The sequence below is a fragment of the Rosa chinensis genome, chromosome 7 (assembly GCF_002994745.2).
Source record: "Rosa chinensis cultivar Old Blush chromosome 7, RchiOBHm-V2, whole genome shotgun sequence".
NCBI lineage: Eukaryota > Viridiplantae > Streptophyta > Magnoliopsida > Rosales > Rosaceae > Rosa > Rosa chinensis.
The window spans coordinates 49,570,209-49,584,420 of record NC_037094.1 but is presented as its reverse complement, the minus strand read 5'-3'; the positions used below and the strand labels follow the sequence as shown (position 1 = coordinate 49,584,420).

Below are 14,212 nucleotides of genomic sequence, written 5' to 3'. Positions count from 1 at the left end.
TAAGGCCAATTGTTGCTGATTCTTCTCCAATCTCCAACATGCCCTTTTTCAAGATTTCTCAGTAACTTTTTGTTAAAGAACACTGCTTTCAATATTCTATCTGCTTGCGTAGCTTATATTATCTATTGATACAGAAACAATGTAATTGAAAGATCCAAAATGCAATAAAGTAAAAAGTTTTTGAAAATTGGTGTATCCCTTTTGCTGCACTTGTATGATCGATGTTCAAGATTCAAAATAAAATATGGCAACTCAGTTTGACGAGTCTGTGTACCACGATCTGATATTCAGAAAAGTAAAAATTTGGTTTTTCAGAAAACTAGGTTATCTTCCTTTATATATGTAATATGTCCATGATGTTGCACACATGGTTCAGAATTAATATCACCGTAATCTGGGATGTGCAACCCGTCAACTGAGTCCTTTATGCCAACTTGATATTATCTTCTTGTTAGAATAGCTTGATATAATTCAGTTTTGATATCGTAGCACCTTATGTTAGGTGAGCTTGAGATTTGTCTACTCTGAAGTGAAGACTTTACTGCTTTTGCTTTTGCTTTTGCTTTTGCTATTAAATTGACTCTCTATTTCATCAGATTTACTCATTTCAACTCGCATATAAGTTGCATCTGGATGCAGTTCTGCAATCTTTCTCAAATCTAGGGCCTACTCAACTTCCTTCAAATTGTGTTATTGTGTCTTTGTTCTTTTGTTTTATTAATGTATCTGTTTCTAGCCCCAAAAAAAAAAAAAACTGCATTGTATTGGAGAATGGATAAATATGTAGAACAGGATCGATCTATGCTCAAATAGAAAGAGCGATTCAAGCTTAATTATATACGAGAAGTTATACATATAGCAATAAATTTAAGAGCAGAAAATTCAAGAGTCCCACTCCCGATGGAGCATATATAAAACTAAATAGAAATTCAAGCATATGCTGCATGTCAGTCGAACATGTCCTCACTCTCTTGCATCCCAAGTAACAAGGCTATTGACATGAGGCAGGCACCATGGTAGTCTATTAATCTTACCAATAATCTCTGTCATCTGTTGCTGTTGGAAGTCATAAGCATAGAAAGAGCCGTCGCTTGTATGGAAAATAATATCACCCTTGAATCTTAAACTGCAAAGGGGAACCATGTCTCTTGTGGTTTCCACTGTGATGGTATGATTCTTTGTCCACTCTTCCCCACATAAACTCGTCAAGATCCAAATGTCAATGTGGTTCATGTCCTCATGAGTGACAAAACCTAAACAGCCACAAATTTCAATAATCCTATCATGAGTTGTGCAACTTTTGGGGAGCTCTATATGGTGAAACTTCTCCTCATCAACTTCCATGGACACTACGTAATCGCTCCGATAAAAAGGCCAGTGCAAAGCTCCGATTGCTGAAACAGGTACATGTCCAAACCCTCCATTATCAACGAGCTCGATTGAAGGACCATTGACGTCTCGCCATGTTTTTTTATAGAGGCTAAATATCTCACAGCAAGCAAACCCCAACTGATCCAAAACCAAGTGGACTACTTTATACTCTCCAGTTACATCACTCATTGCAAATCCATATGATTCTTCATGTGGATGGTTACACAAGGTACCCACAGGAAGTGCAATCACCTTCTTAGTCACAGGATTCAAGACTATTACTCCTCCCTTCTTCAAATTGTTGTCAAGCAATATTAGACCATTGCAGGTGGCTTTGATGTCACTAGCCCAGCAGCTTAAGCTGTACTCTCCTATGCCACTCTTACCATTTTTAAATTCCAGAAACTTGACACAATTCTTTGGAGAATTTAAGGCTGGGTGACCAAACATGGGGATACTGTTTGGGTCAAGAAGCTTTGATTCAACTGGAACAGTGTTTCCCTTCTTTTGTAGGGTAGATGCCCTTCCATTTTCTCGCACTTGTGTCTCCTTAGATTCCTTTGCAATTGGTGATAAGAAGATCAAAACAGATTCAGAACTTTGGAGATGAGCATCGATGAATTTGGGGTCTCTAACTACATCATACCATGGTTTGCAAACAAACCTTGACCTTTGAATAGAGTCAACAGGAAGTCGTGCAAGGATGTGAGATACAGTCCTTGGGGATGTATGAAATCTGTGCTAGCTTTTTCTCTTCCTCTGTTTTCTTCGTCAATAACATCTCCTCCACTAACTTTAATAGGCCTGAACTCTTGCTGCTTGTCACCATCGTGACTCTTCAATTTATCTACTAAAAAGGAAAAATTACGGTTTACAGAGAAACAGAAGAATAGGGATGAAAAACCGATGGATTGGGGTGACAGAAAGGACAATTAGAGAAAAGAGATCAGAGATCGAGATCCAAGACTCGAGCAAGGATTTTTATTCAATCATCAACCTGAAATACCTCTACTTATAGAGACTAAATAATTCTAGAACAATAGGAATAGCTAATTCCTACTAACAATAGGCTAAATTAAATAACTAATATAATGATTCCTAATAAAACCCTAAATAAAGTACTTTCCTTATTTGATTATATTCTGCATCAACAACAGTATCTAATGAAACAATATTTCTAATTTCGACACACTAAAACATGTCATAGAAGTGAACTAAAAACCACTGTACTTTTTAAAAGGAAACACTACCATTACGTACCTATTCTTCTCTCTCATATATGTACCTAGCTAGTCGAGAGAGAGAGAGAGAGAGACGTTAAATCTACTTCATCGATCAAATACATGGCAGCCGAGAAGAAGGTAATGGGTTTCAGTTGGCTGGTGGCGATGAGCAAGGTACTATATGTGTAATCCAGTTTTGTTCCCATTGCCCATGGTGGCTGCTGGCTGTTGCAATGGCCTTTCTGATATATGATGCCTGCAATATCGATCTAGCATGCAAAAAATTGTCTCTTTAATTAAGAAACATCAGTTGCACGGTCTTAAATACAACTATACAAGCTTTCCGTCAGAAATTAACTATACCTATTGGCGCCTCGCGCCCTTTATCATTATCCATTTTCCATGATATATAAGACGAGGATTGACTGTCTGGGCAGTTCGCCATGGCATGAATGCTCTACTTTCCACATTAATGGTTAAGGCTCAATTTTTCGCAAACTCAAACTGGAGTAGCGCAGCTTTGAAAAAGCTCCATTTCATGCAGTCATAAGCTACGCTCATGCTGAGCTTCAGAGCCATTTGCCCATTCCGACCCCAGCCGCTTGTGGTGGAAAAAATGAGTAATCTCGTCAGCCACCAAAGTGTTGTCTATGATGAAACAAAGTGCACTGCACTCTGACACGAACTAGATGTGTGGCAAAACTTTCTCTAACCTTCCTAGAATTTAAGGAAACTAAGCAAAGGTATAATATCCTGAAAATATGAATAATTTTCAGTCAGTATGATACATGTTCCTCAGCAATATTGAAGAGTTATTCACATTCAACTGGGCACTACACCCCCATCTCTCAATGTCTCCTTTTGATTTAAAACATAGCCAAATCAAATCTTAGTCACCTTTGTCTTCCATGTTTATTAGATCTCATTTATAAATTAATGCAAGCAAATAATGATTGCTCAGCAGTTACAAGCACAAAATGTGGATGTACCTGTGACAAAACAAATACTGTAATCGTCATCACTCCAAAATCCAGGATCCCTGAAAGAGTGAGTTAAGGAGTTCAATAATGACCCAAGCATTCGTCAAATTATCTATCAGAAACATGACTAAAAATAGTAAAGCTTCACTTTCTCCTATCATGAGCAACAGTAACCTCATAAACATGGACTGGATGATTGCAAACAGAAGTTGATTGCCCCTATGGGTTCTCAAAATTACATAATCATATAAAGATCAAACGACCAGTAATATTTACATTGAAGACTAATACAGAATTCTCCAGTGAAGAACAAACGGGAAAAAGGAGAAAAAAAAAAAGGTACTTTCCTGTAAGCAAAAGAGGAATATATAAGTAGGTACAGATACGATCTTCCTTTATGGTTCCAGCTTCAAGGAAACAACGCGTGATTGTCTGTTTTGCTCTGCCACCTTCACAAATACTACTGAGAGGCAAGACGGAGCCCACCATGGCCTGCGAACTTTTTGCTCTCCTTTCAGGCAAGCGACTGGATACAAAATTTGTATCAGCAGACACCGATGGCATTTAAATGCAATTCAAATTCCAGAGGAGAAAGACATATATGCAGCTCAGGGAACATGGTTTAAAAAGGCTTAAACATAACAGATGATAATGACATTAAGAGAAGTTTGTTGATGCTTCAATAGCATCCAGTAACGCTTTCTTAATGTTCGTGTATGCCATCAGTTAACCATATAGATGCATAAGATTAATGAAGCATGATTGCCACCTTGCATCACCAGTGAAAGTCACTCGGCTTAGAGAAGATGCACATCATGAATGTGCACAACATTCAACAATAAGTATTACGGAGCCCCACTTCATGAGAGGACTACTTCAACATTTCCATAGAGTAACGTAGTGATTAAACAAATGTTTTGAGATAAAAATGAATCAGAGGCATTCTCATTTTCTGTAATATTTCTTCTTCTTCTTTTTTCTTCTTTGAATAACACATCCACATGGAAAGACTGCTTGAGAAATTTCTAATCAACAAGTAACCCAAAAGTGCCAATGATGAATGCACAAATGACATTTCCCGTCTCATTCTAAGACGAAAAAGAAGCGTCTTCTGCTGACAGTCATACAAATGCATAATAAGAGAGAGTGAATGCAGACCTTTAATTCGCCTTAGTTCCTTACAGAGCGTGATAAAGTCCCCCCATTTCATGTGGTATTTTCTTATAAAACGAAGAATCTGCTCAGTAGTGAACATGGACATGCCTTCCAGGTACTCTCCATTGACACCATTTTCTTTAAATGTTTGCCGGTAACTGCCCAGATTTATCTCTTCCAACCACAGACCAACATCCTGTTCACAAGGGAAAGCAAAGTATGAGAACACATGTCACTGAATACTTTACCTTTTTATTGACAGATGAATTAGATAGTTATTTCACTTATTTGCCCCTCATTATGGTGCATGTTAACCTCAAGCTATCAAGTCACCATCAATCCCCTGGGAAATACTTGGATGAGTTCTATTAGACAGACTAACAGCAATCCAATAGAAAAAAGAGGAACATTTTTCAACCTGTTTTTTTTCCCTTCTCTTTAACAAACCTTATACTCGTTACTTCACAGTCTACCAGGTGAGTTAGATAAGATGTAGTTTTAGCTGGCATAGTGGAATCATTTCAGATGTTTAGAATCTACCTAATTTTAGAGTGATTCGAATTGTTGTTTTTCAGTTAATCACATTAGACTTGTAAATGATATCACCCAACATTACATGACATAGTAAAATACCAAGAAACAGGCTAAGTTAGCAGTCTTTCATCACAATAATCATTTTCTAACACCCTTTAATCAACAAGACATATATCAAGACTCGATATGTTTCCTAATTTTACTCTCAGAACCAAAAGTCATGTGTTTCTGTCGTGATTTCCGCTACAATATATTTATTGGTAACTCCAAGTTTTAACTAACTAGGTGGAGTGATCTTAGCACAAGTTATATGAGCAACTATGATCATAGATCTTATTATTGTGTAGGCTAATAAGTCCTTAAAATATGGCCAGAAAATTCAACTCCACACACCATGAGGAGACTACTGAACAAGTGAATAGCGAAATGTAACAGTGACTTGCATCAGCACACAAGCAACAGAGGGTTGTTTGATAGCACATTAAGTTAATAAGAACTAAAAGTAAGGAGAGTTAAAAGTTTGACGCCTCAAACAACCATATAGAAAAAAGAATATCGTGTTTAATCTAACACACTAGCTGAAAGGGATGAATTGATAAGTGAGAAAATGCAATTATTTCATGCAGTAACATCATGAGCTGGATTCCCCATAGAACATATCTCATTTAGCCTTTTCATGCCTGCTATAACGATTCCCATGAAATTGATGAACTTGGCAGACTCAAGCGCTTACAAAGTATGTTAGCAGATTAAATGGAACAAACCCATCACCAAATATATATATACAGGATGCCAAAATCAAAGATTAACATAGCAGGAAGAGTGAAACCAAGAAGTCCCCAAAACAAGATCTAGTTTAGTGAACGAGAAATGATGAAAAAGATTGAAACTTGGTTACCTCAACAGTCCAGATAAAGAAATCAAGAGGCTCCGGTGGCTGCCCTCGGCTAATCTGCCTAACCATTACCCCCCTTTTAACACCTTCAATTATTCAGACACCAAAATAGACTCTCAAAAGAAGCCAATAACCTCAAAACTAACAACACTTGTATGGCAGACTCACACTAACTGAGATCCCATTTTCAGTTCCTTCCGTCTAGAATTTTTCTTCTGGGAGAGGGAGACCAAACAACAGAGAGAGAGAGAGAGACAGAGAGAGAGTGTGTGTGTCACTCTGTGTCTGGAACTTGTTGACTCATTTGCTTTTCTGCCACACGTTTCTTTTCTTTTCTTTTTTAATGAAATTGGACTAATGAGTCATTAGTTCTTTTGTTTTATGAAAAAGAAAATTGATTATTCATCTACAGTCCAAATAGATAAAAAGACATGTTCATATTCTCAGAACTCTAATCACAAGAATCACCATTTTTTTCTAGCGACAGATAATCAACATATCTCAAATGTCAAGATACATACTTATACTTCAAGAAAATACCCAAACTCTCTTTCTTTCGCTTACACATGCAAGGATTTGACGGCATTAGTTCATCACTCACAAACTCACTTAGTCTTCTCTTTTTCTTAATTTTTTTTTTTTTAAGAAATTTCTTTATTTATCTCTCACATTACTTAATTTCATAAATCACTTTTGACATCTGGATCAAGAGGCTGCAGTTGATCAATGGACTGGTACTACCCTCCGATTAAAATATGACACGTGCTAAAAGTTTATTGTATTTTTCATAATTTTAAATAAATATACAATAAAAACCTATAAATTAATAGTATCGTGACTAAAGAAAATTAATATTTAGACGGTTTATTATTATATCAATAAATAAATAACTTATTAATTTATGTGGAGACCTCCAACGGTAGGCGACTTCCAGCGAGGTCTCCGACGAGATTTCGGTAAAGTCCTGTGACTTCCTGTAAGATTTCGGTAAACTCTCTTATGACCCCTCTCTCTCTCTCTCTGTGAGAAAGGAGGAGAGGGCAAAACAGTCCCAAAAATAAACAATAAACAATAAAAAAGAGTTAAATTGGGTATAAGGGAATAAAATTAATTATCTTATGGGTAATGGGGAAATCCATAAGTTTGATGGGGGAACGGAGAATAATTTGCCTAAAATTAGAGTATTGTTGTAAATATTATTATCTATATGGCTGTCCACGTAAATACTCATTAGTTGTGTACTTTGATGTAAACCCTACCTCTATATAAAGGAGGCTAATGAGACTGAATGATACACTTCTACTTCCTCCAAACTATTTTCTCTCAATCTTCTCTCTACTTTATAACACGTTATCAGCACGCTACGCTGAGCAATTTTTTCTTTTCTTTTCATCAATGCTCTTGATCAATAACTTATATATATATGCTTGATTTGCATTTCATGGTTCATTGGTTGTTATATTTCAATTATCCAAACCACCCGGCCACGAGGATATGCACAAAATTGGATGACCTAATTGCATCCATTATCCCTCAATTGTGCGATGTGGCGATGGGCGATCAATTATCTATAGATTTCATGGCATAATTCTATAAATCCCTCAATTATTTTATGATGCATGATTCAATCCTCTGTACGCATATTCTTGAGTTGTCATAGTTACTGTACATGTATTTGATTCTATTTAATGATCTATATATATCTACATAACACACTATGCATGTCTAGATAATTGAAATAGCATGCCTTTGATTCTATTGAATTCCAATTTCTTTTTAGAATCATGCATGAATATATGTTTGTTCATATGATTGAATCAGATGATTGAATACCTTTGTTCTTTTTGTAATTACATAGATATGTATAAAGCACAGGGGTTATGCGAAGGAAGGTTACCTTGGTTGATAAGGTTTCTTCTGTCCCTTTTTCTATTCTTCCTTAATGGCACACTGTTGGTTTATTGTTATATGATTAATCTTTATGGCTAGTTTTTGCTAAAGACGTTATGTTAGACTTTATCGTCGACATAAGAAATCAATCAATATATACAATTGATTATGTATATACTACAGTTTGCAGATACATGCTTCCATATGAGCCGAGCAAAGAAAGGCTAACACAATTCCCGATTGGTTAAGGCTTTGAACCTTTGAATATAGATCAAAATCATGTTCTTGATCTTATTGAAATTTTTCAAAGGTTATGTAATTAAAATTTTCTCAAAGGTTAACGAGGGCCAGAAGTTCCTCAGAGTTATACAATGATCGAAACCACATATTGTGATCCCTGATTATATGGGGACCTGAAGTTCCTCTAGGATCATGAAATGTAAATTGGAAAATTGTGACATGAAGTCTCTCAAATTTATACAATTACGAGGGCCAGAAGATCCTCAGAGTTATATAATCGAGTATATGAACTCACATATTTCTGATCCCCAATAATTATAAGAGGGCTGGAAGTTCCTTAAAATGTTTGGGTATTGGGGTTCCCTCCTCTGCAAGACAATATGAATTTGAAGTTCAATTTTGAACACTTGCTAAAGCTAGAAGCTACGTTCTCCACAAGATAAAATTATGTTCTTGTGTGATTAGAGGAGAGAGGAAAAAGAATATCATTTTGAGAAGTTAAGCAGACCAGAAGTTCTGTGTATTTTCTTCATTAATGGAACCAGAAGTTTCCACAATTAATTTTATTGCATAGTTTATCTATTTATTTTTCTTCCCTACAATTTTTCTATTTTGTTGTGTACTTTCATTACAGTACGTATCTTTTAAATTATTTTTTTTGTTACTCATACGGACCAGTAGTCCTATACCTCGAACATATGAATTTTGAGTGTAATATTTTTGAACCAGAAGTTCAAAATTTCATAGTAGAACCTGAAGTTCTAACAGTAAAACTCAAACCCGAAGATATAAATTAGTTAAAAGTGAACTTGAAGTTTCACTTTAGTTACCTCGAGCCTGAAGTTTCGAGCATCAAATTTATTTGAACCTGAAGTTCAAGTTACGAAATTTTAGAACTTGCAGTTCATAGAAAAAAAAATATTCGAACCTGAAGCTTCGATTACACATACAATTCATTCATAGTTTATTTGACTTTATGTCAACTCGAACTAGAAGTTTCGAGTAAATTTTCATATGTCGATTGATACATTCTTCTTTATGCCTGCTTAAAGCATTCCACCTTAGAACCTGAAGTTCTAATTGTGCAAACTCGAGCCATAAGTTTTGAGTGGATATATGGATAATTTATCGAAGAGTTTTAATCTTGGTCAACCTCAAACCTGAAGTTTTGAGGGAATTATATTGACACCAATTTAAAAGTAAGCAGACATTTAACCGTTGGTTTATGATGAATGAGTATGAGTATACCCCAAATTTGTGATCGTGACTTTTGTAATTAAAAGAGATCATAACCTGTAATTCCTTGATCCTTAATTACATGAGGACCTGAAGCTCCTCAATGATCATACTAACTAGATGACCATCTAAAGTCCTTCACTCATAAGTTATGGTCATGAAGTTTAAACTCAACATTTCGAGTATATTATTTTGGCCAGAAGTTCAAAATGCATTTGATGTTAATCTACATCAAACAACAATACAATAATTAAACGTCATGTTTTACCTGTATAACACGGACCAGAAGCTTCGTGTATATCCTATGAGATCCACTGTTCAATTCTTACAAATTGATTTGTGTCATCTTCAAACTTATGTTTTGAGTGACTTTCAGGCAATGCAATTTTATCCATGGTATCAAGAAAACATTATTAAGGCTTATGCTTATGAGGCTAATATAACAATCATCTCAGATCTTACATATCTGATTGATGGCTCCAGAAGAGCACACATATATTGTCTCGTTGCATTTTGTGCCTCCAACATAGTAAGAAAGCTGATTGCCATGGCTATACCATACCATGAAATGCCACCAGAAGTGGATCATGGCAAGAGAGAAATCAGGAGACAATGTAAATACTGCCCTAACATCCACATATGTGAGGAAATTAAAAATTGGGCATGTGTGACTTGTGGTGCACTATATGGTGGATGTTTATCAAGCCATTTTCAAAATGTCACTAGTCAAATTAAATTGTATTGACTACTAAGAACATTGAGATTATCACACATCCCTGATGTCTTTTGCTTACAATAAGCAAAGTTGCAAGCACTATTGTGTTATACCTCAGATTTATTGTAACATCTTGAGTTTTTATTGAAACTAAATGTTTCTTAATCCGATTATCTAGGAACCTGATGTTCCTTAAGAGGTTGTCATAAATTGAAAAAATTGAAACCTGAAGTTTCTTGGATCTCCAATTATATGAGGGCTTGAAGTCCCTCCTCTTTATGACTACACAAATATATACGTGACAGTGAACTTGAGGTTCTCCACGTGATAAAGTTACTCTTTTATTATGGATTGTAGTCTTCAACTCAAAATTTTGAGTATATCATTCTGGCCAGCAGTTCAAAATGAATTCGGTCCATTCCAATTGTCAATATTTCACAATTGATGTTTACTCAAGCTAAGGTAACACTCATATCAAGAGTTGTAGATCTTGATCTATGGCTTTACATAAGCTACTATCATGTTACCAAATTTGAAATATTGACGCACTAAGTACCTTCAATATGGTTGGAGAAGACTGTTTTGCTACCTCATATATACTGTGTCAAATTTATACAGTAAATTTAGGCATATAATGTCATGAACCAGAAGTTCATTGAACCAAATACACTATTTTGGCTTGACCAGTTATGTCATCTTTGTTGGCCATGTTGCATGGAATCACTTACAAGTTTTGATGACTGCTAACCTTACTCACAATCAAATTGTTTCTTTACCACATATTTGCAAGTTGTCACTTTAATGAGACAATCCTCCTGCCATAAGGGGGAGAAATATTGTTCCTGAAGAACAATATGAATTGGTGTGAGACTTTTCCACCATGTCTCATTTTGAGCTTTGTACCTAAAGTGATAATGATATTACTTGCAAAAGAATTTACTTGGATTAAAATCCTTAAAGCATAACATGATTGCATAGACAATCTAGACCAACTATGCATGGTAGCAGACATGTTGGTCCAAATGATATGGTCCTTTGAAAAGAATGACATAGACCAATGTTGGTCCCTTGTAAAATCGCTGATGTCTTGGTGAGATTATTTATCAGTATAGTTTATGCTCATAAGCTAAATGTTTTTGACCTAAACTTGGTATGGGTTCGCCACCAACCAATAGATTTCTTCACTCTAAGGAAGTGATATTATCAAAAACATGTTTACAAGTGGTCAAAATAAGAAAGTATCCCCGCCATTAGGGGGAGAGAAAACTAATGTTATTAAAAGAATGGCGTGAATTTGTGTGGATTATATCCACCAGGTCTAAAGTTTTAAGCTCCCAAAAAGGGAAGATCATACAAGCCCTATAGTGCTCAACATGAGATTATACGTAAAAATATCCACATTCTACATAATTCATCTATGAGAGATGATTGTCCTGGAAGTGACAATGTATGCCCCAGAAGTGGCATGGGTACCCAATATCAATAAGCTCATTATAGCTAATGTATGCATATAAGAATGTGTGGGATCTATGATTAATGATCATCGATGATAATTTACATTTGGTAGCTACCAAAAATCATTAAGGCTTGTATTGACGCTATACCACGTTTCACCATGAATGTCGACAAAGTATATTATTGGCCAAATTGGAAAGAGGCAATTCCAATGAAATTGAATATTTGAAACGTGATGAAATACTTGGACTTTTAACCCTACATGGTACAAAAGGGTATTTATCAAAAGTGAAGATGAATCACTATGACACAATGTCTATTTATCGAGACATGAGATTATGAATATCTTCCCTTATACGAATGACAATTTTCTATAAGTACAGTGTTACATATAGCTGTTATATTGACGAGAGATTTATGGCATGTTGTCACTGTATATTATGAAGATCTTAAAGACACATTGCTAAAAGCATAATATCAAAAGAAAAGTGTCATAATAAGCGTATTGCTTATCAAATCCTTAAGGGATTCAAATACATGAATGATTCAAGTTCATGAAAGGTTGAAAGAGCCTAAAGCTCACTTATGGAATCAAAGAGTCTAAAACTAGCTCATATGTACTCATTTCGTTCTAGTCAACGAGATCTAAATTGCCTTAATGAGTACTATGAAGAGACTACTATTGAATTCGAATTATGAATATAATGTTGCAACATATTCTAACTTTCGCAAAGTTATGAATAACTTAAAGCTCTTGAAGAAGCTTATATGAGACATATCAATACACAAAGATATTGATGTGTATGGCTAGGTATGCCATGATGATTTTTTTCAATGTTTTAAACTATATAAAGTTAAATGTGTCAATTTCTTTATATTGTTTAGCTATTACTTTGTGTATGAATTTGAGCATATGAGATTGTTTCTAACCTTATTATATGAGGTAAGGCTTATTGAAAATCGTCTAGCTTTGTTGGTATTGCTTAACCTTTTCAGGTATGAAAATTTGTGATGAGCCCCTATATGCAAAGCACACGTGGTCTCACTTCAATGATAGACACATCAAACCACTATACATGGTACATGTAGCTTATCGCACACATAATTAAGGCTTGCAACAATTAGGGGGAGATTCTCATCAGGGGGAGCATCCTGAAGCATGCTACCTAGGACATATGCGCGTTGTGCTCTTTTTGTCCTTCGACCAGGGTTATTTTTGTCCCACTGGGTTTTTGTTACCTGGCAAGGTTTTTAACGAGGCAACAATAAGCGCGTCCAATATCATCATTCATTGGTGGACATCCAAGGGGGAGTGTTGTAAATATTATTATCTATATGGCTGTCCACGTAAATATTCATTAGTTGTGTACTTTGATGTAAACCTTACCTCTATATAAAGGAGGCTAATGAGACTGAATGATACACTTCTACTTCCTCCCAACTATTTTCTCTCCATCTTCTCTCTACTTTATAACAAGTATTTGGATATTTTTCTATCAAAAAATATTTTATTATCTATAATTTATGATTTGACAAAAGCATCCTTGATCTATAGGTATATTTACAAAACTAACGGTGAATTTGACAGCAATGACAAAAGTGACTATTAGTGTAAAAGTTGAGTGAGTTAAGTAATATTTTTAAAATGTGAGTAAATTAAGTGTCGAATGAGTCAAAACTTAGTAATTACTTGTGATTTTCGCCTACTAATTTTGTATGAAGTAGTATTCATATTTGAAGTATACGAGGGTAGATGATTAAAGATCAGGCAATATAGCTAAATTACTCCATGACTTTTCCTATTTGAAGTAGTATTCATATTTGATTATCTATACCTTCACTTTTCTAATTGTTGCCAATTTACACCCTACCGTTAATTTTTAAACTTTCCATCCAATTTTCCGTTAACTTGGTTAGCACACGAGGGACTTTTTCGTCTTTTCAACCATCACCCAAAAAAAAATTAAACAAACCAACACTTCCTGAAAGAAATAAATAAAAAATACAAACTTGTTCTTCGTTAAAAGAAGGAAAAAGAAGAAGAAAAAAGAGGAAAAAAAAACAACTTGCCCTTTATCCATCTCTTCTTCTTCTTCACTCCCCTTATCCATCTCTTCTTCTTCTTCACTCCCCTTTATTTCAAAATTGGTCGTTAGCTTGCAACTGATCACTTAATTAATATTTCCTAGTCACATAATCATATCATTGAGGGAGAAACCATCTTTGATCATTGAGGTTTCTGGTTTTCTTTTTCTTTAAAGGTTGGACTGGTAATTCATTTTCAAACATACATAAGAGAACTTGGTATTCCATTATTCTAGTTGGAAGTTTGATGTGCAAAAGATTTAGGAGCCATTGAACAAACTAAAATATTTATATGTATGGAATATGAAACTTAAAATTACAACAAGCATGTGAAGGTCATCTTGATTTATTCAAGTTAGGATTGTGTTAGCTCAGTCATGGTTAGAAAACCTACTATCTAAGATCCAGGTTTTGGGTTCGAGTCACCATGGGA

At 35.1% G+C, this 14,212-nt stretch overlaps 2 protein-coding genes across 7 annotated transcripts; both read right to left on the bottom strand.

Moving 5' to 3' along the window:
• Positions 1 to 810: 810 nt before the first annotated feature.
• LOC121050849 (F-box/kelch-repeat protein At3g06240-like) lies at positions 811 to 3,702 on the bottom strand. Of its 6 annotated transcripts, none has more exons than XM_040512191.1 (3): positions 3,584 to 3,702; positions 2,018 to 3,347; positions 811 to 1,929 (listed from the first exon to the last, which is right to left on the bottom strand). In XM_040512191.1, the coding sequence occupies exons 2-3, from the start codon at positions 2,018 to 2,020 to the stop codon at positions 964 to 966; spliced, it is 969 nt and encodes a 322-aa protein (XP_040368125.1). In that variant the 5' UTR covers positions 2,021 to 3,347; positions 3,584 to 3,702; the 3' UTR covers positions 811 to 963. The 6 variants fall into 6 exon arrangements, with proteins under 6 accessions (XP_040368125.1, XP_040368129.1, XP_040368124.1 ...); XM_040512195.1 differs by having other exon boundaries at positions 2,018 to 3,195; positions 3,584 to 3,680; XM_040512190.1 differs by lacking the exon at positions 3,584 to 3,702 and having other exon boundaries at positions 2,018 to 2,218; positions 2,632 to 3,573.
• A 68-nt stretch (positions 3,703 to 3,770) lies between these two features.
• LOC112175472 lies at positions 3,771 to 6,459 on the bottom strand. The gene is made up of 3 exons (XM_024313148.2): positions 6,162 to 6,459; positions 4,733 to 4,925; positions 3,771 to 4,100 (listed from the first exon to the last, which is right to left on the bottom strand). Exons 1-3 carry the CDS (start codon positions 6,225 to 6,227, stop codon positions 3,970 to 3,972), a joined length of 390 nt encoding a protein of 129 aa, XP_024168916.1. The 5' UTR covers positions 6,228 to 6,459; the 3' UTR covers positions 3,771 to 3,969.
• Between the last annotated feature and the right edge of the window lie 7,753 nt (positions 6,460 to 14,212).

Bases quoted from the DNA above. Each gene is read 5' to 3' on its own strand.
- LOC112175472 (XM_024313148.2), bottom strand. From the start codon at position 6,227: ATGGTTAGGCAGATTAGCCGAGGGCAGCCACCGGAGCCTCTTGATTTC. The intron at 4,926-6,161 runs GTAACCAAGTTT...CCTTGTGAACAG, and splicing joins TCTTTATCTGGACTGTTGAG to GATGTTGGTCTGTGGTTGGA. The intron at 4,101-4,732 runs GTCTGCATTCAC...TTTTGTATCCAG, and splicing joins GGAACTAAGGCGAATTAAAG to TCGCTTGCCTGAAAGGAGAG.